This window comes from Corvus cornix, chromosome 15, assembly GCF_000738735.6.
Source record: "Corvus cornix cornix isolate S_Up_H32 chromosome 15, ASM73873v5, whole genome shotgun sequence".
Taxonomy (NCBI): domain Eukaryota; kingdom Metazoa; phylum Chordata; class Aves; order Passeriformes; family Corvidae; genus Corvus; species Corvus cornix.
The window spans coordinates 10,160,112-10,179,636 of NC_046345.1; the positions used below are offsets into that span (position 1 = coordinate 10,160,112).

Sequence of the window (19,525 nt, forward strand, 5' to 3'; positions counted from 1 at the left end):
GCTGCATGGACATCCCTATTGATCCCAGCAGTTCTGTGTTTTTCCTGAAAGAATTGAGCTATTAATTCCCTAATCCTTAGGGAAATTAAATTAATGTCAATATTGGAGAGTATTGTTTCCGTGGGTTCAGGATTCATACTAAAGTGTCAGTTTGCACATTTCAAAGCAATTCTGTTAAAGATGGGAAGAACAGAAGTTAACCTGGCTCGCATTTATGTATTTTCCTTTCTATCCATGTGATCGGAAGTGTCATGATTTTTACTAACACATGAAAAATCTGTTGTGGCTGCTCCTGTCAGGGCTGGACTGGCAGTTTTTCTGGGTTAGGTTTATGCTGGTAAAGATGTAATCTGACTCTGCTGTGACATTTAATAAATGCTGAAGGAAAAACTTCTTTTTAGAAGTGTATCTCTGCTGTGTTGCAGTTTCTCTAGCCTAAATCACACATTAAAGGAGTACAGCTTGAATTAATGAGATGTGTATTTAGAATGACTGGTGCAAATTAGTGGATGACCTGAAACAGGAGAGAACTTACTTTCCTGTGTAGTGTTATCTCAATGCCTTTACCTAGAAATTTGCTTTTTAAAAGGCAAACATTTTGTCCAGTAAAAATAATATTTTGGTTTTGTTTGGGATTTATAGTAGCTTTTGAACCTGGTTATCCCTGGGCTTGCAGAATATTACAGACTCGCCCAGTGTGTTGTCTGATGCTGAATCTGGGGTGTGCATTTCAGTTCTGCGTTTGTAGAAGGCAAATGATACATGATGAAATGACAATATCTCTCTGATAAAACTAGAATTTTAAAGTGGGTGTAATTTGATGCTGGTCAAATACAGATTTCATTTAGTCCCATACATGAAGACTCACTCCTATACTTCAGTTTGTCCAAAAGGTTTCTGCGATGCAATATTGAAGACATAAGAAAATTATGTTGACATAAGAAAATTTGCTGTTAATAAGCATTTCAGCGTTTGGGGGCTCAGCTCAGCATGTGAGATGCCTCTAATAGTCTCTGAACATTATCATTTAATTAAACCTCTACTGTTTAGAGTAAGTGAGTACAGAAGAGCAGTAGGACATGTTCTCCTTCTTTTTCTTGTTTCTCTAGACTGAAAAGAGCATACTGGGTAATACATTTGGAACTGGTCCACTTGGTTTTTGTGTGTGTGGGTTTTGGTGTCATCCCCCCTGCCTGCCCCCCCCCCCCCCCCCCCAAAAAAAAAGCACAGTGGGTGAAACTTTGAAGAAGAACTGCCACTTCTTGTGTTGTCACTAGTATTCTGTGACTACAGAGATGTTAATTGGAAAAAGAAATTGGATTTGAGGGGGAAATTGGATCAGTTTACAGTTTGGTGTTGGGAAAGAGTGTAAGTTCCCCTATTGTGAGTAATACAGTTTTAGCTCATTTTAATCTCATAGTTCTCCCATGTGGTGTTTCCTTTTGCCTGCGAGATGGCTTCTCCCCTTATTGTGTATTTTTCTAGACTAGATAAACCCAATTCCTATCTCTCCTAGTTGTCTTAGAAACTCTTCTCTGCACTCATCCCAGTGACAGGCTAATAATTATGCTCACACGGAAACTAAATTCACACCCGAGTATGCCTTCCCCCTCAGCAGTCCTCTCTCCTGTCTGTGCTGGATGGATTGTGTGCTCTTACACCACATGACTCAAAAGAATAGAAATTAAGAGGACACCTCAGGAAAAAAGAAATGTCTATCCAAAATACTGTCGTTACTAGGCTCACTAGTACGGGGAAATCATAATGCTCATAATGTAAAACCTTAATTGACTTCTGTAGTAAATCATATGCAGTTTTAACAAGTTAATTGCATTAGAGTCTATTTATATGCATTTAGTGCCATGCTAACAGTTGAAGCTGAAGTTCTGTTTCCTGCTACATGATATCCTTATTCACCCAGCCCTTGGCACAGATACTTTGCATTGGTTGGCTGTATTTGTGTGTAGTGTCTCATTTTGGTGCTTCATGCTCAGAAAAATTTTCCTCCTCTAATAAATACACATTTGCTTGTTTGGATTTTCCTTCTGTGCTAAGTAAAGTAGTAATTTCTTCCCATTGATTAAGAGACTTTGTGGAGTGTGTCCTGTGCTTGTGGGTGTGACTTGCATCAGAACAGGAGGAAATTCCCAGTTTTAAACTTAATTTCCCCCTTATACTGCCTCAGTTGTAACTGAACCAATCATGGGAATCATGGTGTGTTCAAATACGCCTTTGTGCATTCTCTCTGGGTGGGATCTATTCAGTAGTGAAGCTGCTCTTTAACATATTGGTAATGTAGATCCTAATTGCTTTTCCTGTTTAAAGGAGTTTAGTATTGCAAGTTGCAATACTAAAAGTATTGCAATACTAAAAGTATTGCAATACTTCGTACTGCAAATATTTAGTATTGCAATACTAAAACTAAAGTTGCAAGTAATGCAAGTTGCCTTGAATTTGCTTTTCAAAAAGCAAATTATGTTGCTTTTTTATTTTAGAATTGTATTTCTGGTTTTGTGAATAGCAGTGCATTATTCTTAAAAAAATGAAGTACTAGAACTATGAAATATCATTACAATATAACAGGTGTGAGATTTTACTTGAAGCTTTTCATTCTAGCTCCATGGAAGGTTTGGTTTTTTGCTTTTGTTGTTGTTTTGTTGGGATTTTTTTTCTTTTTAAACTCCTTAAACTTTCTTTTTTTCACTTACATAGCAAAGTAGTAGGGATGTTTCAGTCAGTGCTTCTGCTTCAAGGAGGAAATGAAACATACCTTACATTTTCTGGATTCATTGCTGGTAGTTCCTTGACCTACTTGAAGCTCATTTTTCCCCTTGTCTTGTTTTGAAAGACAGGTGTCTGCTAAGGAAGGCAGGAGCCTCCCTTGGAATGGAAAATGTAACCCCCTTCCCTCCAAATTATTATAATTTTGAAATTAGGGGCTTTCTGGCAGAGATATGAGAAATAGGAATAACAGTTCTTTACTAATATATATATATGTATAACAGGGCAAACACACAACAATAACTATGGCAGTAACAGCAAACAATCACAAACTCAGTCCCAGCCTTCTCGGCTGTCAGGCCCTTTCCCCTCGGGTGCAGTTCCGCTCGCAGCCGGCAGGGGCGCTGGCGGCTCCCGGTGAGCAGGGCAGGTGCGATGGTTCCCCCGCGGCTGCAGGGGGCGCTCCGGAGCGAGCTCGGGAAGCACACGGCACTGGTGCCCTGGGATCCCGGGGAGGGATGGAACAAAGGCTTCACAAACCCCTGGGCAGCCGATCCCGGTGCCCCGGCTGGACCCTTGGGAACAGCAAACTGAAACGGCAGGGATGAGCACAAAATCCCGGGTGGTAGACAAGATGTATCAAACTCCACAGCTGCAGCAGGAAGCCCGGGACTTCTGGGCTGGCAGGGGGTGCGTCGCTACAGTGTAGCGAAGACTCAGAGCAGTAGCAAAGGAACGGGGGGGGGGGCATGGGGGGGGTGGTGTCAGGTCAGCGATGGCCTGGCTCCCAGCAGGGCAGGGAAAGGCGGGCTCAGGATCCCGGCCTTTTCCTGTAGAAGAAAGGCAGCAGAAGGCAGGACCCCGCAGTGGTGATGAATTCTCCCCACAGTGACTGCAGCCTCTCTCCCCTCCAAACGCCGAGAGAACAAGACAGCTAAGGGCTCTCACCCTAACCCCCTTTTCCCCAGTCCAAATCTTGTGGCATCTCTGCCCTACACGAGAAAACCCCAGGTAGAAGAGAGGACCCCTCCCCCGAGCTGTGGCCTTGTCTTTTGTCTCCCTTTAGTATACAGTCGTTATGGTCTCTTAGCAACACGTATTGGTAAAATTCCTTAAGAGAAAAAAAGGAAAAGGAGAACTGAAAACCCCAACACCCCTACCAACACTTTTTTCTTGTGTTATCAAGAATAATGATAATACTTTCTGCTTATATCAATGTGCATTTTGATCATATTTGTATGTTTGGAAAATAGACTGATCAACTTAGTTTGACTTCTGTGTGTGTGTCTGCCAAAGTAACCTGATACTCTTGTAGAGCTTTGGGTCTACTACAGACCAAGTAGCTTCTTGTAGTTCTTGAGATTAACAGGTGTAGAGCTGAAGTCTTCCTATCCCACTTTCCTAAATTTAGAAAAAGTTAGTCTGAGTGTCACACTTTGCAAATACTCAAAAGTAAGTCTATGTCCAATTCTGTGAGCTTGTTTTGATGTTCTCTGACTGAGAGAGAACGTTGGGTTTGGTTGTTCATTTGTTTTTCCTTTAGTGAAAACAGAATTTATTGTGTGTGTAGACAGTGTTACAGAACACATTGTCAGAAGTGGTACATTAATTGTTTGGCAATAATCTGCAAAGTAAATATGAATCTCTTAATTGTGAGGCAGAGAGGAGGTATTTGCTTACCACTGTCTTCCGGTTCCAGATGGAGCAGCAGTGAGGACTGGGACAAATATTTAACTCCAAATTATAGAAACTCCCATGTTTTGTCAGCTTATAGTGTAGGGTCATCTGAGGTCTGCTGCCTGAATGGAAGAACTTGTGATGTCGAAGCTGTGTTAACAATGTTGAGTCATGAGAGAAATTGCTTGTCAGCACTGTCACTGCGGTTGCTTCCAACCCTGCCCCAAGAGGTCTTCTGTAAGAGCAGCACCCTCTCTGAGCCCAGGTGGAGAGTTGTGACCAACCTGGGGCTGGCAGCAGCAGCTGTGGGATTACGGACATATCCTGTGTGACTTGGATGGGGCTTTGTCAGGGACTGGGGGATTCTTGTGTGGAAGAGGCTGGGACTCATTCTTCAAGGGAAATGTGTTTTACTGTAAGCTGGAAGTAGGGAGCATCCTCCTGTTTTATATGATTATAGTCATTCTAATGAACTTTTCTGTTAAGTATAAAAAGACTTACAGAGATCAAAACATAGATGGGAGGCTAGGGTGAAGATTCTTGAGCAGTTTTTATTTTTTTCCTGCAATTAGAATAAGTACCATAAAATGAAACCCAGCACTGAGCAGCCTTTTGTGTAATGCAGAGCTGTACCACCAAGTGATTGAAAACTCCAGGTTGCATATATGACTGGGGTATAAATTGATACCTTTATAACCCGAAGTGATCTTAGCCATCAAAATTGCAGAAAACTTTCCTGTGCCAAGGATAACCACTGACTTTTCCAAATGGCCCTTCCTGAAGCACGATGTTATTTGGATCATGATGAGGCTGTCTAGCATAAAACTGTAGAGAGCTTGCACAGTGGTACTTTGTAGACTTAAATTACAGTAACCACACTTGATTTGCCTTTTTTCCTAATGTAAAAAGGGCTATTTTTTGAAAATTCATACAGTTGAAAGTGGTAATTTAGATAGAAGAGCTGTTTCAGGAAGTCTTTGGGGTAGGCTAAATATTGGACTGACCTTTGCAGAGTTCACTGGTCTGTTGGAATCTGAAAATTTACATAAAGAAATATACTTGTGGCTCTGGCAAGAGAGGATTGTGCGTAACAGATCTTGATTTAACCTCCTCTCCTCTCCCTCCTTCCAGTACTCCTTTTGATTATTTGTGGAAGGTGGAAACAGTTTTCTAGATGAGGAAAGTCTTCCTGTGTGGTCAGTTTGTTCTTGCGGCTAAGCTGCAAGTTTCTTGCTTTGTCAGCTGTCTCATACATGTATTTATGTGCATTGTCATAGTTAGATATTTACATCTTGTTCTGATATTTGCTGATTTTAATTCTTCTGCAAAAACATTGTACTCACATTTTTGTTTGGCAATTTTTGTGGTGCTACAGCAAAACTTGAATCTACCCTCTGCAGTAAACTGAAGTCTTTTGTAAAGTGATAAATGATGAAGACAGTTAAAGACAATACCGTTTCTTTAATTAGTTCAGCAAATTGATTTTATATTTTTTTCTCATTCTCAAACATCTTTTAAACAAATTGATAGTTTGGCCCTTGCAAATGCAGTATGGCTACTTCTTGCACCTCACTGAATACACCATTTGTTACTGGTGCTGGGGTTTATTGTTAATGAATGGCCAGTGCCTCCAGGTACTGTAGTGGGGCTGTGCTGCCGGAGCAAAGTTGTCTGCAGTTTACTTGTGAAAAACAAATCTGAAGGAACTGAAGTAGCACAAAATATTATAAAATGTTATCATATATTGCAGCAACTACAGTACTTGTGGTCTGTTTTGAAAATTAACTTAATTAAGCAGTGCTTCCTTCTGCATGGAAGGTTAGTTACAGGAAGATAGGAAGTTTAGTTTTGTTTAATTTACATTAACTCCAGCAAAGCTTGGATTACAGGTATGTGTATTACAGTGTGCTTAATCAGATCTAATTGTAAGCTGCTCCCAAAAGGATTTTAGTCCCACCTTGGCCATGGCCACATCTTGATTCGTTTCCTCTTTGCGTCACACCTACTGATTGTGCAGCTGCTGGCCTGAATGAAAACTCGCTTCACAAAAATGGGGCTGCGATGATTTTTCCACTACTTTCTTCTTCTCCTGTCCATCAATAAATTTTAATATTAAAACGCAAGCTAGTTGTAGTGGCAATTATTTGAAAAAGCAGGGTTTGCTGGCAAAGCTCTTAATGCCACTGAAATCAGAGGTGGGCAAACTGAGCTGGATACAATTTGCAGTGGAGCCTGTTAGACTTTTCTTGCCTCAAGCTTTCTATTTTCAAACCAGCATAGGCAAATCCTGTCATAAGCTGGAGTCCTTCAGATTTAATTGTCAAGAAGGGATAAAAGTAATAATTGTTTTAAGAAATAGAACCAGGGTTTTTCCTTGGCTCAGCAGTTTGCTGGGGCTGATCTGCAGTAGGATGCCTATGTTCTAGAAGAAGTTGGCTGATCTGATACAGCTCAATTAAAATAAATGTGGCACAGTTAAAATACAAAATCAAGTAAAACATTTGCTACTAACAAGCTCTGTATCTTGATATCAAATCTGCGTTTCCACATATTTTTGTTCAGTTTAACTCATTGAAATGATACTTCTTCAGTGGGGGTCTGCTATTGCAGCCATCATTGTACAGATGTTCTTTTCACATTTTCAAAAACCTTGTGGTATAATTTCAAAATCTTGCTCCTAGAGAGGATTTCCATGGCTGGTGGTTATATAAGTCCAAACTTATATTTGGCAGCAAAAGCATGCCCTGCTTTTCATGACTGCTTGTTTTTTCTTTCTTTGAGAAAGAAAGAAAGAGAAAGAAAGGAGGGAAGGTTCCCAGATCTTTTTTCATTTGTCAAGTTTAGAGCAAAACTTCTTGCCCAATCTAAATCAACCAACCAACCAACATTCTCAATAATATAAGGATTCTCAAAAAAGTATTTTTTGTGTGTTTGTTTAGTTACAAGATGAAAATTAAATATCCAGGCTCCCACTCAGTATGAAATAAAAAAAGGCAGTGTTTCCTGTGACAACAGTGTCAAAGACGATCAGTATGATTTTTGGATATTTACTTTGGTTCAGGTTACTTCATACTCAGATATCTGTGTCCAGTACAACTTACTTGAAGCTGTACTGGTTAATTTTTCTCCATTAACCACTGATTGCAAATTTTGCTCCCAAATATCCTGTTACTGTCGTTCCACCCGAGCGCTGGGGACATCAGGAGCTGAAAATACTTTTGAGGTACATGGACACTATCCTGTGCTGATTTGGAGTAATGCTCCTTTGAACGAGTAAAGTATTGCTATGCTTCCATGCAGGGACTGGAAGTTGTGCTCCCATTCATGCGAGGAAATGAGTGCTCCAAGCTGAATGTGAAATCTGGAAATCTTCCAGTGGCTGTAATTCCTAAACACTGTGAAACATGTAATTCTTTGTTCTGTTGGCAAACAGTCAGGTGAACCAAAGGAGTAGCTTGGAGAATGTTTTTAACAGAAAAAAATTTTTTTCAAGACTGTGTCTCCTGATGCCTTACTGGATACTTCAATTTCTTCTCATAGTGAACTCAGAGGAGTGTTTGCTCTTAGCAATTTAGTTGAGAGCTTAGAATTTGGTTTTGCAGGGAGAATTTTAGGCAAGCAGTTTTCTGGAAAGGGGAGAAGAGGGAATTGGGATTTTAAATTGTATATGTAGAAATATATCTATATAGGGTATTTAATAGTGTGAAAATGTTGTTGTGAGACCTCTGCCTGGTAGACAGCAGAATTGTTCTCTGGTTACAGTTTGAAATGCCTGTCTGAGCCCTAACAGAGTCTGTGTAGGAAGGGCTGGTTTTAGTGGGACATTTCATATTACTCTTTTTTTCTCTTTTTTTTTTTTTTTTGTTTTGTTTCACTTTAGACTTGTTTGAAGTTTATTTTCTGACATAACCCGTGTTTTCATGAATTACTCATACTTAGCAGACCTTATCTGCACGTGACAGTGAGATGAAATTGTAAACTTACTTTAGAAAACAAGCTATTCCTTTAACGTAAGCGAAGCCATAGCAGTTTGCTTGCTTTTCCTATGAATCACACTAAAGAATGGAATAGTGTTTATAGCTGTAGGTACCATTACTTCACACTTAAAATTATACATTTAGCTGTTACACTCAGATTTAACTTTGGTTTGGCAGCAAGCCTAATGGGGGCTCTTAAATATGTATATATCTTACACATGTAAGGCAGTTGAAAGAGGCTTTTTAGTCATACCCTTGACCTGGAATCCAGTAAAGGTAAAAAGTAGTAAAGTAGTATTGGTTTTACCTATGGAGTGAGTCCACCCCCAGCTAAAATGAGTATTTGTGCAATTAACTGTAATTGATCTTCATGTCCATGGCAGTGCTCTTCTTTCATGTGCCCTAGGACTGTGCTCTGGAGTCCTTGAGTTTGATTTGTGCGTCTTAAAAAATTCTACAGTGGTAGCTCACAAATTCCAGGTACTGTAGCATCAGAAATTAATTGCTCTTAGCAATAAATTGCCCTGATCACTGAGTTACCTCACACTCTTTTTAAGGAATAAAATAGTAGAATGTTTTAAAAGCTTACAGAGCAGGTAGATTCAGGAAAATGTTTTCCTCATGAGTGGCACATTCTTGCATGATTCAAAAAAAACACAGGCATGGGGTCAGTGCAGCAGTGTAAAGGTGAATGTTGTTTTCTATGTGGCGTTGATAGCTCCAAAAACCTGGTGTGGGGCAGGGGAAGTGCAAAAATACTCTGCAACTTGGCTTGAGTTTACCAACTATGATTTCTTGACTTTCTCTTTTTCTGTTGCTAAGACAATCACTGATGGAATAAACACACTAAAAAAGCTTTGAAATACACGAAACCCTTGGAGGGAGAGGAGTGTAAACTTTCTCTATCCTTGATTTTGACATTGAACACCAGATTTCCAGCAGAAGTTGATTGTTCGGATTCGGTTTGGTGGTTTTTTGTGTTTTGTTGGGGTTTTTTTCTGTTTCCCTTTGAAGGGGTTGACCATCAGCTGAGATGGGACCCTCACACTGAATGCGTGCCCTCAGCAAGTTCTGAAAATGAATGATGAGCAATAGAGCAGAGAGGGAGATGCTCTATCATCACTCTTCCAATGCTGTTACCTACCTATGAGGAATTTTCTTTCAAAGAGAACTGGGATGCATGTTTTTTTGGGCATGGATTATTGTCACTTCCCTTGTGAGGAGACAGTGGACATTTGATTATAAGGGTGGTATTTGAAATGCAGGTGAAGAATACCATATTGATTGGGTAAGTAGTCATGGCTTTTAATGTGGGCCGAAGATTATATGAAGTTTTGTGTGGTCAATTCTCAAGCAGCCACATTTTCCAGAAACTGAAATATGCAAGTGGATTCATGTGTGGATCCATTTTACTGCAGATGTGGCTGGTATGAAAAGCTACCCATGAGTTTTGAAAAGGACTTTTTCTATAGAAGAAAAATTGTGGACCAAAATTGTAATCAGAAAGACTTACACTACATGTCAAGAAGGTCCCCTAATTTCATCAGTTAGTGTTTTAACCAACAGATGAGGTAAACATCTGTCATGACTGATTGTCTTTCCCCAGAGTAAGATCGGTGAATTAAATGATCTCCTTACATTCCCAGTGTGAATTTGTGATTCTGTGATGTCTGCAAGTTGTAGATTTGGTCCCATTAAACACAGCAGAAGTTCTTCTATTTTAATCCATCTGTACTCTAGCCTATCTAGTGTGCTCACCATCCTTTTATAGTCTTGTTTTCCTTAGTCTGGTGAACTCTCGGATGCTTTGATCATTGATAAAGTAAAATACGTGATGAAATGCAATCTCTCTTCATGTGAGTTTTAGTGAACTTAGTTCATCTGCTGTACTTTTCAAGTCAGTGTGATTTATTTGTTGCTCTATTGTTTGCATTCTTGTATAAGTACTGTAAATATGCAGGGAAGATTTGTCTTGCTGCTGTTACAGCAGCTTTTGTATGAGAATGATTCATGTCCAAGGCCTTTAGCGTGCATTGCTATGGAAACTTGAGGGCACAGGCTTCTCCTTCCCCCCTTGGTAGAATTCGTCACAATAATTTCTCTTATACCTGGAAATTGGGAGTGATATTTGCTACTGAAACAGTGATGGGCTGAATTTTTATTAGCATACATTTAATAGGCATCTTGTGCAAACAGAAAGAGGTTTTTATTCCAAATACATAAAGCTTCCCTGATATCTTGAGCAATAATTTTGAGGTATTTAACCTAATGTTGCCACTGAAAAGTCTTTTCTCTTTGATTTTATGTCCAGAAGTGGGCCAGATCAGGAATCACTTGAGAATTCTCTGAATCACTTGAGAAACTTTCCCACTCATTCTTCATTATTATTCAGGCAGGCAAGGTTCCCCAGTCTGGTTTTGTGTGTGGCTTTGCAGATGGTTATGCAGAGATGGGATGAAGAAGAACAGGTGATTGGAAAAGGTAGGAAGTTGCTTTTGTAATGGGTGTGTTGGCTTGTGGTCATTTCAGATTGCCCATGACAGGTAGGCTGTGTTGAAGGTAATGCTCTGCACTGTCATCTGGAGACAGTTTGGTTCCTAGTTTGGGTCTTCATTGAACAAAAGTGAGTTGCAGGTTCTTATTGCTCCAGACAGAGGGCAAAAAGAATCACCAGACTTTGCTTAAGGGTTTCTTCTACAGGTTTGGAAAGACTGTTATGGAGAAACTGCTTATCTTTTGGTGATAGGAAGAGCTGAAACATGAAAACCAGTGCTTATATTGACTGGGTGATTTTCTTGAGTGGAAATGCAAAAGAAAAAACCCAAAAAGTACATAATAGGAAAACAGTAGGCAGATGGCAGAGACCTTGTAGGGTGAATGTTTACAAGGACAGGTGAGCTTGGACCTGAAGGGAGAGGGGAAAAGAGCTTGACCTGCAGCTTCTGACCCAGAGAAAAGAGCTTGCAAGTGTCTCCAGTGTAGCGCTACTACTGTTGTTGTGGCAACTTTTGTTAGCTGTTTACCATCTTTCCTAGCTGGGAATGAAGTGGGTCTCTGTTCCCTTGGGAATACAGAAGTTACTCGTCTTTTCCCAGAAGAGGGGAGATTGCTGCTTGGAACGCCAGCTCTAAGTGGTGTGGTGTATTTTGCATGGTTACTGTTTGGAAGTGGTGGTATGTCACAGTGCATCCCTGGAATTGTTCTGTAGGTAAAGGTCTATGGAGCAGTCTGTGCCAGGCTGGAGGGCTCACTGCTGGGATTGTTGTCTGGACAATGCTTTCACTGTGAGGCTGTAGGGCAGACACACAGAATATGTTATAGAACAGTGCTTGCTGTGTCTCTGTCTTGGCATGCCTTAGCAGGCTCTGTGTTGTGAGCACTTGCCCATGAAGCTGCCAGAAATAGATGCCTAATGGCAGAGAATTTATGAAAATTGATCTCAGCCATGTAAAGATGCAGGTTCAGAGTGAGATCTCAGGTTGTAGAGGAAGTGACTGGGAAGTCACCTCTCAGCAGCTGGCTGAGAAAATGGTCTTAAGGCACTAGTGTGCTTGGTTTTATTAAATACTAGGATGTAATAATTAGTTATTTTTTACTTAACTAAGTAAGAATCTGATAGCCTGTTTAATGATAATTTTTAAACCAGCTTCCTTACATGGATGTTGAATTTCAGGTGTGGTAGTGCAAGAGTCCTAAAAATGTACTTCCTTGGGAAAACCAATGTCGTCTTTGTATTTTGAGCAGTGTTCTGCACATATACTAGAGTTTAGAAATGGGTTGGGAGTTGTTCTCAAAACATGGCATGCAGGTGAACTGCACTGAAGTCAGTCTTCAAAGGAGCCATTAGCATGGCCCTATTCAGTATTAATTTTGAGATTGAGGATGAAGAATAATACTTTTTTTATAGATTGTCATGTTGTAAGTACTAAGAATTGCATATAAAATCAGTATTTAAGTTGAAGGACAACCGTGTACAGGCTTGTTACAAGCATTTTTTGTGCATAAGTTTCCATTACTTGTTCCAAGATTGAACAGTTTTACAGAAATACCTTGTTAGAAGGAAGCTGGGTTTATTTTTATATGTGCAGTGGAAGGCTGGTTAAATGTGACTGCAACTTCTGAAAACTGTCATTGGTGTGGGTTTTGGTTTTGGCTGGTGCCATCTGAGAAGAACATGGCGCTGATGCTGTTTGGCTGTGAGAGTATATGAACTTGCATACTTGAAGTATACCTATAGGAGAATCCAGTTACGTGCATGTGGAATCTGTTGGACTTGTAGAAGATTATTTAAATTTCAGTTAAAATTACAAATTGGTTTGCAAGTCACTGTCATTTTGAATAATATTAAAAACTTGGAAGTAATCTTACTTTTTGATTCTTTCATGTGACAGTCATTTGCTTATTATCTCTAGCCTACATTAATGTGTTAGGATGTATTTATTTGAGATCAAGGATTTTTAGTCTCTTAATGAACTGTCCATACAGTCAGTGGTTAGGATTTTAGGAAGCAGTTCTGGTTTCAGGTCTTGTGCAATACCTTAAATAATGTAGGGAAATTAAATGTTTAAAAGATGTGAGGTTTTATTACAATGAGATTCACTTCGGCACTGTAAAATTATTTTTCAAGTGTGCTTGTGGGTTACTCTTGTTGGAAACTTTAGATAGAATCTGGACATGTGTGAGGTGCTTGCTTGATTCAGCCTGTCACACTCTGTGTGTTTTGCCTTGTTCTTTTTCCAGCTGCCTCAGGAAGAAGGCAAGTGACTGTATCTTCCTGACCCTGTTTGCGGAAATATCAGTGAATATGAATTTCCGCAGACCGTAATCGTGGTAGCAACACCGAGCTTTTAGGTTGTCCTGCTACAAGATTTCTATGGGGAGAAGTCAGGAAACATCACTGGTCTGCGTTCAGTTTCCAGTTACACTGTTGCACTTCTCTTGTGCAGGATGGAAGGACTTTAATTCTCATTTCTGCCTCGCAGAGAATCAACAGGTTGCTGTCCTGAGCACCACTGCAGCCTGTCAGCAGGGCTGTGATGTGTTAGATCATTGTTTAACACGGATTTGCATTTCTTCCGTTTCTTTCATCAAACCAGAGGGCCCTTGGTTTTTAATAAAAACCAAGTTTTAAAAAAAAACTTAATGGATTATGTGCAGGGCTGATCCATGGTCCATGTATCATCTCTATTTTATCTGTTTTATGAATATTTTTAACATTTACAGCGTTGTTTTGACTAATGTTTAGTAATTATGACAAAATGGCATTTTAGTCATCGTAGCAGTGTTGTCACTGAATGAGGAATTATATAGAAGACATTGTTAATCTCAAAAGTATTTGCCAATTTGTGAAGATAAAATTTTATGAACATAAGTTAATAAAACTCAGTGCATAACCCTGGACATGTTTAATCCTATCTGAAATTCCATTCATTTTGTTTTTCTCATAAATGTGGAGTTTCTGAATATTCTTTTAATAGATGAGTTCCATTATTTATTCTCAAATCCAAACAGAATGCAAAGCTTTCCTTTCCCTTTGTGTGAGGCTGGATAGGGGAATGTTTCACTCTGAAATCAGAGTTAGAAACAGGACATAAATCCAGTGTGATTGTCCTCAGGCTGTTTCCTTTGGTGCGAGTTTAGCTGTAACCATTGCATGAAAATGATCTGCTGTGAACTATATTGTGTATAACCTGAGCATTTATATGTCCGCTGGTTGTAAGTGCTGAGTTATTATGTTGTATGTATTTGCAATTCACTATATTGATCTTCATGGATGCTTTTTAGACCTCCATTCCACAGCCTGGTAACTAAAGGTTATATATACCAAAAAATTAGATCCATAAAGCTTGTCTTTATGTTTTGGCCAACATTATGAGCAAATGAGATACCTGTTTTTCACTTTTAGTGTGGGGATATGTTGAAGTTATTCATGGTAATTAACCAAAGTAGTTTCTAATTTCTTAAAAGCTTATTGCATAAGTATATAATTTCATTTTAAAGAGGCAGTCTGTTCATCAGTGTTTAATATTGAATTTCTGTAGTAGAAGATTCACATTTGTGTTTATATATTAAAAGAAAGTATTTTAAATTGTGTATCTAGCAGTTTGGTAATTATTTCTAAATTGCTTTTGAATTGGGAATGGGATGAGTGTTTCCTTAACTGTCTCATGTCTTCAGTTTTTACTTGCTCACTGATACTTAATTCAGAACAATCATGTAATTCAATTATCTTTCTTCCATAGTCTTGCTGAAATTAGGCTTTTTGGTTGGTTTCAGAAATATTCAGTTATGTCTTTTAACATTGAATTCTTGTTATTTTCCATTACTTTAGCACAAGTCATGGAGTTGGGAGTTGTAAAGTGACTCCCAGAGTCTCTCCTTGCCTGCTGTGCCCCCACCAGCATGGTGGCCTGTGCTGGTATTAATGTTCATATTTCCATGCTTTAAAAACAGTGTGTTGCATTAGGAAATCAATTGAGATAAAGCTGGATTTAAACCTCCTCCTGAAATGTTCATCAGTAATCCCATATTGAGTGAACTGCAAGATGGAATAGGGAAGTGATTGTGTGTGCTTTAATAAATGAATATTGCAGCTTGTTGTGAGGTTTGGATTTTGTTTTTTGGGGGGTTTCTCTTGTTTGTTTGGGGTTTTTTCCCTCCAACTAAGTGAGCCTTAACTGCCATGTTGTCACTTTGAAAACGTAAGAAGTGTTATGGAAAGCAGGTTACTGTTATTGACATGCAGGGTTGCAGTAGCTGCAATTAAAGCAATTTTAATGAGTTTGAGGGGAAAAACCCCTGAATCTGGTGAGTTCAGAATAAATTACCACAAGGTTTTTGAATTGTCCTGTGGTGGTTGTACAGGTTTTTCATGCTGCAGCCTTGAATATAGTAAGTTAATTCACAAGCTGCAGGTTTTATGTTCTAGATGAGACAAGAACTTCAGAGAGAGCTGCCATGATTTGTTATCCAGTTCTCTATTTGTATTATAATAAGAAAAAGAAATAGCAAACGGCACTGGAGAAATGGACACTAACAATGACAAACCTGCCTTCTTTTTCCTGGTTCCAGGGCATATTCCCTTGTGGATTCTAGTCAAGTGTCTACCTTCCTGATTTCTATTCTTCTCATAGTCTACGGCAGTTTCAGGTAAGATTTTTTTTTTAAGGTTCTGCAGAGTTTTTTATTTTTCAAGTAAAAATATTACAAGTGACTGAATACAGTTTATGCCTTTTTGTTTCGTTGTATCTTTGTCAGGCATAGCCAACATAAAAAAACTTACTAGGAAATGGAAAAGGAAGAAATAATAGCGAGCTGGGGTTTTTAAAAAATGTAATTGTATGGCATGGTACAAGCATGTATAAGATAACTTAAAAGTCTGTGCTTGAGGACAGCTCTGTGAAGTTATATTTTAGAGGATATAAAAGAATTGTTGAGACAGATAGAAGGTAATGTTCTCGATATCAGAATCTTCTATACATTATCCAGTGGTGGTTGATTGAGAATGTGCTCCTGGGATTTGAAACCAGTCCTGTAAAACAGCGATCCCCGGGTCCCACTGCTGTTCGCTCAAGTGTCTTAATAGGGAACTGGGGAACACTGTCAGTGTTGAATTCCAGCAAAGCATCTGAGAACTGCTGCAGGATGAGTTTGAGTCTTCAAAAATTAAATTTGCCTCATTTTAGGAGACCTGAGTATAGTTTAGAGAAAACACAGTTATCCCTTTAGACTCGCATGCTGTATTATACAGTTTGTTTTACTGTAGTGGTGCCTAAGGAATGAGGCTCATACTGACATATTAAAACAATATAATCACAATATCAAAGTATTATTTTTTTAAACTTAAATACAGCATGTTTTTCTTTCTGCTTCTTGAAGAACATTTCTTCATTTCACAACTCTGTGATAAAAGGTGTTATACTCAGTATGGAGTCTCTGAACTGCTATGAGTATTCCTGAAATAGATGATAGCTGTGCTCATATGTATGATATAAGCTGCAGCTGTTCTAGGATTAGAGGTTTTATATCACTATCATAAGTTAATAAAGTTATATAATGAAACAGCCAATTTTTTTGCAAGAGCTGTCTGTTGTTATCAAGTGTTAGATAACAGCACTGCTGGTGGAATTAAAATAGAGGGCTTTAGGAAAACAAAATCTAGAGATGATCAGAATAAAAAGGTAGTCAAAGGTTGTATTTGTTTAGTTTTTTCTTCAAGTTTTGAGTCAGATTAGCATATAGTTGAGGGACTAATTAAAGTTTTAACTATTTGAATTTATGCAATTGGGTAAAAAGGGACTATGCATCTGGCTGCAAGAAGCCATAGAATTTATTAAAATTCAATTACAAAAATGTAATATATATGTAAAAATGTAATATAAATATATATATTTATATAAATATATATATATATATGTAAAATGTAATATAAAACAGCAGGGGTGTGTGAACTTAAATTGCTTATCTCTCATGAAGCTCCTTGCCCTTAAAAATTTTCCCCTGCTGTTTGCTATCCTATTCCTATTGGTACCTACACATGCTCTTAGCATTTTGTCCGATAATTTACATTTAAAACTACTCACTTAGTAAGGACTGTGAACTCCAGAGCAATCTGACTCACTGGATGAAGTCGTGGGATGGTGACGGATACAAATCCATTGAGGAAATGTCCTGTTTTAGTCTTTTTCTTTTGCATGTATCCTGAAGATCCCATGATGTGAGTTACAGACCAAAATAGGGTCCCAGAGTTTTAAAATTACTTTCCTAATTAATCTCCTATATGTGGTTTCTTTAGCAGGTGTCTGAGCTGAAACCCACAGTTATGTTGGGGACTTGGACAAACTCTGATTCTCTTTGATCAGCGAGCAAGGTCAAAAGCAGTTTTTTACAGAAAATTGTACAGTGGCGTTAATAAAGGGGTCTGAAATACAATTAAGGTATTCAAGAAATTCAAGTGTGGTAATAAGTTACAAAATGATATTTATCTGGAAATGCTTAAAGTAGTAAAATAAAAACTTCTGGCAAAGTAGATGAATTTTCTTAGAGAATTGATGTGCTGGGAAGATGAAAGTTAGAGCTTAGGGTGCTCATTCTCATCTGTCAGCAGTGGAGTATTCATCTGGATTTGAGTGTTCGTCTCCTGCAGAGCTGTCATACGACAAAAAGAAAATAGCTCTCCTTACTTAACCTTTGTGTTGGAAAAAGTGGGTTTGGTTTCTGATTTTCAACTGAGAAGAAGCAGGTAGAGTTATTGTAGTATTCCTGGCAAGTGGCTGAAACAGAAGTTCTGTAATAGGATCAGAAAGAATTGGGTGGGTGAGTCATTAGGATAAAATCCATGTGTGTGGTGGATCTAATCTAAGGCAGGCGGCTTCAGGGGAACAAAGGAAAGCCTTGGTCCACTGCCCTTATTAATAGAAGTAGCATTTGTCCAAAACAAATGAAAAAATTCCAAACCCTCAGTATACTCAGAAGAACGTCTAATAAATCATGGGCAAAGCCCAGAACCAGAACAAAGTGCAGTGATAGAGTTGAGTTCGCCTTCTCTTACTGTGCATGAACGAGCATTTCCTGCCTACATTTGTGCTGGGTCAGGAGCTTTAGCTTCCAGCCCTTCTGAATGTCTCTCTCATGTACGTTCTGACTGCTCTCAGCCCTTGAACTTGACATACTTTTATTATTGGCTACCAAAGGAGCAAGTCTAATCCTTTAAACCATTACAAACGGTAAACTGGAGCATGCAAGTAGATGTGTTAGTTGTGGATTTTTAAAGAGGTGAGCTCAGCTTGAAACAGGTTGTTTCCGAGGGCAAGATAGCCACCTGTTCTTGTCGAAATGCTTCTCTGTGACTTAAAGGTTGAGGTTACTTTGCAGGTAAAAGCTAAATCTTTTTCTGTCCTGTCACTTCTCCAGACATGGGTTCTCAGCTTATATAAAGCCAGATTTAACCCAGAATCTACCTGTTCAAATACCTGCTTTTGAGCCAAACCGAGAAGTGTGGGATGACACAGGGGTCTTCTATCTCTAAGCTTTGGGTGGGTATAAATAGAAAGTAGCTCACATGGTGAACCCAGAGTGTTCATGTGAACATGGTGTGCTAAGGGCTGGCCGTTCCCATACTCCCAGAGCCTCTCGGATGGGTGACTGTCCTCACTAGTAGAGCAAGAAGGAACTTCTCAATCTCAGTAAATTGCATCTGCAGGTGCGTGTATAGATAGATCCATGTGTTGCTATTTTCTCCATTGTTTGATAAGAACATCTCCTACAGGGTTTCCATGAGGCATTTCTGCAGTGGAAGCGATCCATAGTTGAACTTTGCAGATAGTGCCGTGCCAGCAACTTACTCATTCCTTAACCCTCTGGAGTGGCTCCCTGCAGGGGGTGACTCGCCTGCTTTGAAACCCTGTGCTGGAAATCCAACCAGCGGGGGCTCTGAGGACCCACAGAAGAAACAATGGAGCAGTTCAGTGCCCCAGGGGAGGTGCTGGCTCAACATTCCCTTTGGGAGCCCAGGAAAAACTTGAACAAAACCGTGAACATTTCTCAGCTTGCCATTTCTCCACAGCCCAGTAGTTTTGAGTTTATCTTGTTTTACAGTATGATTTTTAACTTTCTTGGAAGGTGTTTTAGTGATCGCTTCTCAATTTTTTTTATTATGTTAGCGATGATTTGTAGCAGAGGGAAGAGCCAAATCATAAAACAGTTGGAGATTATTCAGAGGTTGGCTTGGAAGAGCAGCTGTGTTGTTAAGTGAAAGTAATTTCCTAATTTATGCTTGCTTTGGAGGCAGGGATATTTATAGGTAATAATAATTGCTGACACTATTGCAATGAAAAGAGAGGGGGGACCGAGGTTGTTTATGAACAGTAGATCTAATAGGTTTTATTTCCAGTTTTCTCTGCTGATAGCAATCCCTTAAGTTATGAGTTGCCCGATACCGCTGGGAGAATGATGGTGTGAGGTTCTTGCTAAACGGTGCTAATTCAGAGGGGAACAAAACACTGCACTGAGAAAAGAATTATCTTGTTTGCCTGAATCTTGGACCAAGTCCTGGAGGACTGTCAGCCTCCTCCCAGATTTTTATAGCTTGAGGGGAAAATTATAAAGCTACAATGCATGGGGAAAAAGGGAGTGTGAGTGAAGGATGGAGG

The 19,525-nt window shown here is 39.2% G+C and overlaps 1 protein-coding gene across 4 annotated transcripts in view; it reads left to right on the top strand.

The window, feature by feature from the left end:
• The window catches only part of SPPL3 (signal peptide peptidase like 3), a 57,787-nt gene that overhangs the window by 18,809 nt on the left and 19,453 nt on the right, over positions 1–19,525 (top strand). For 2 of the 4 annotated variants that reach the window (XM_039560722.1, XM_039560723.1), the window contains exon 2: positions 15,447–15,524. The exons of 1 other annotated variant lie outside the window; for it this stretch is intronic. In XM_039560722.1, coding sequence (XP_039416656.1) covers positions 15,447–15,524 — 78 coding nt within the window. Of the gene's footprint in view, positions 1–15,446; positions 15,525–17,169; positions 17,312–19,525 lie in introns of all 4 variants that reach the window. One more of the 4 variants, XM_019285086.3, reaches the window with a different exon arrangement.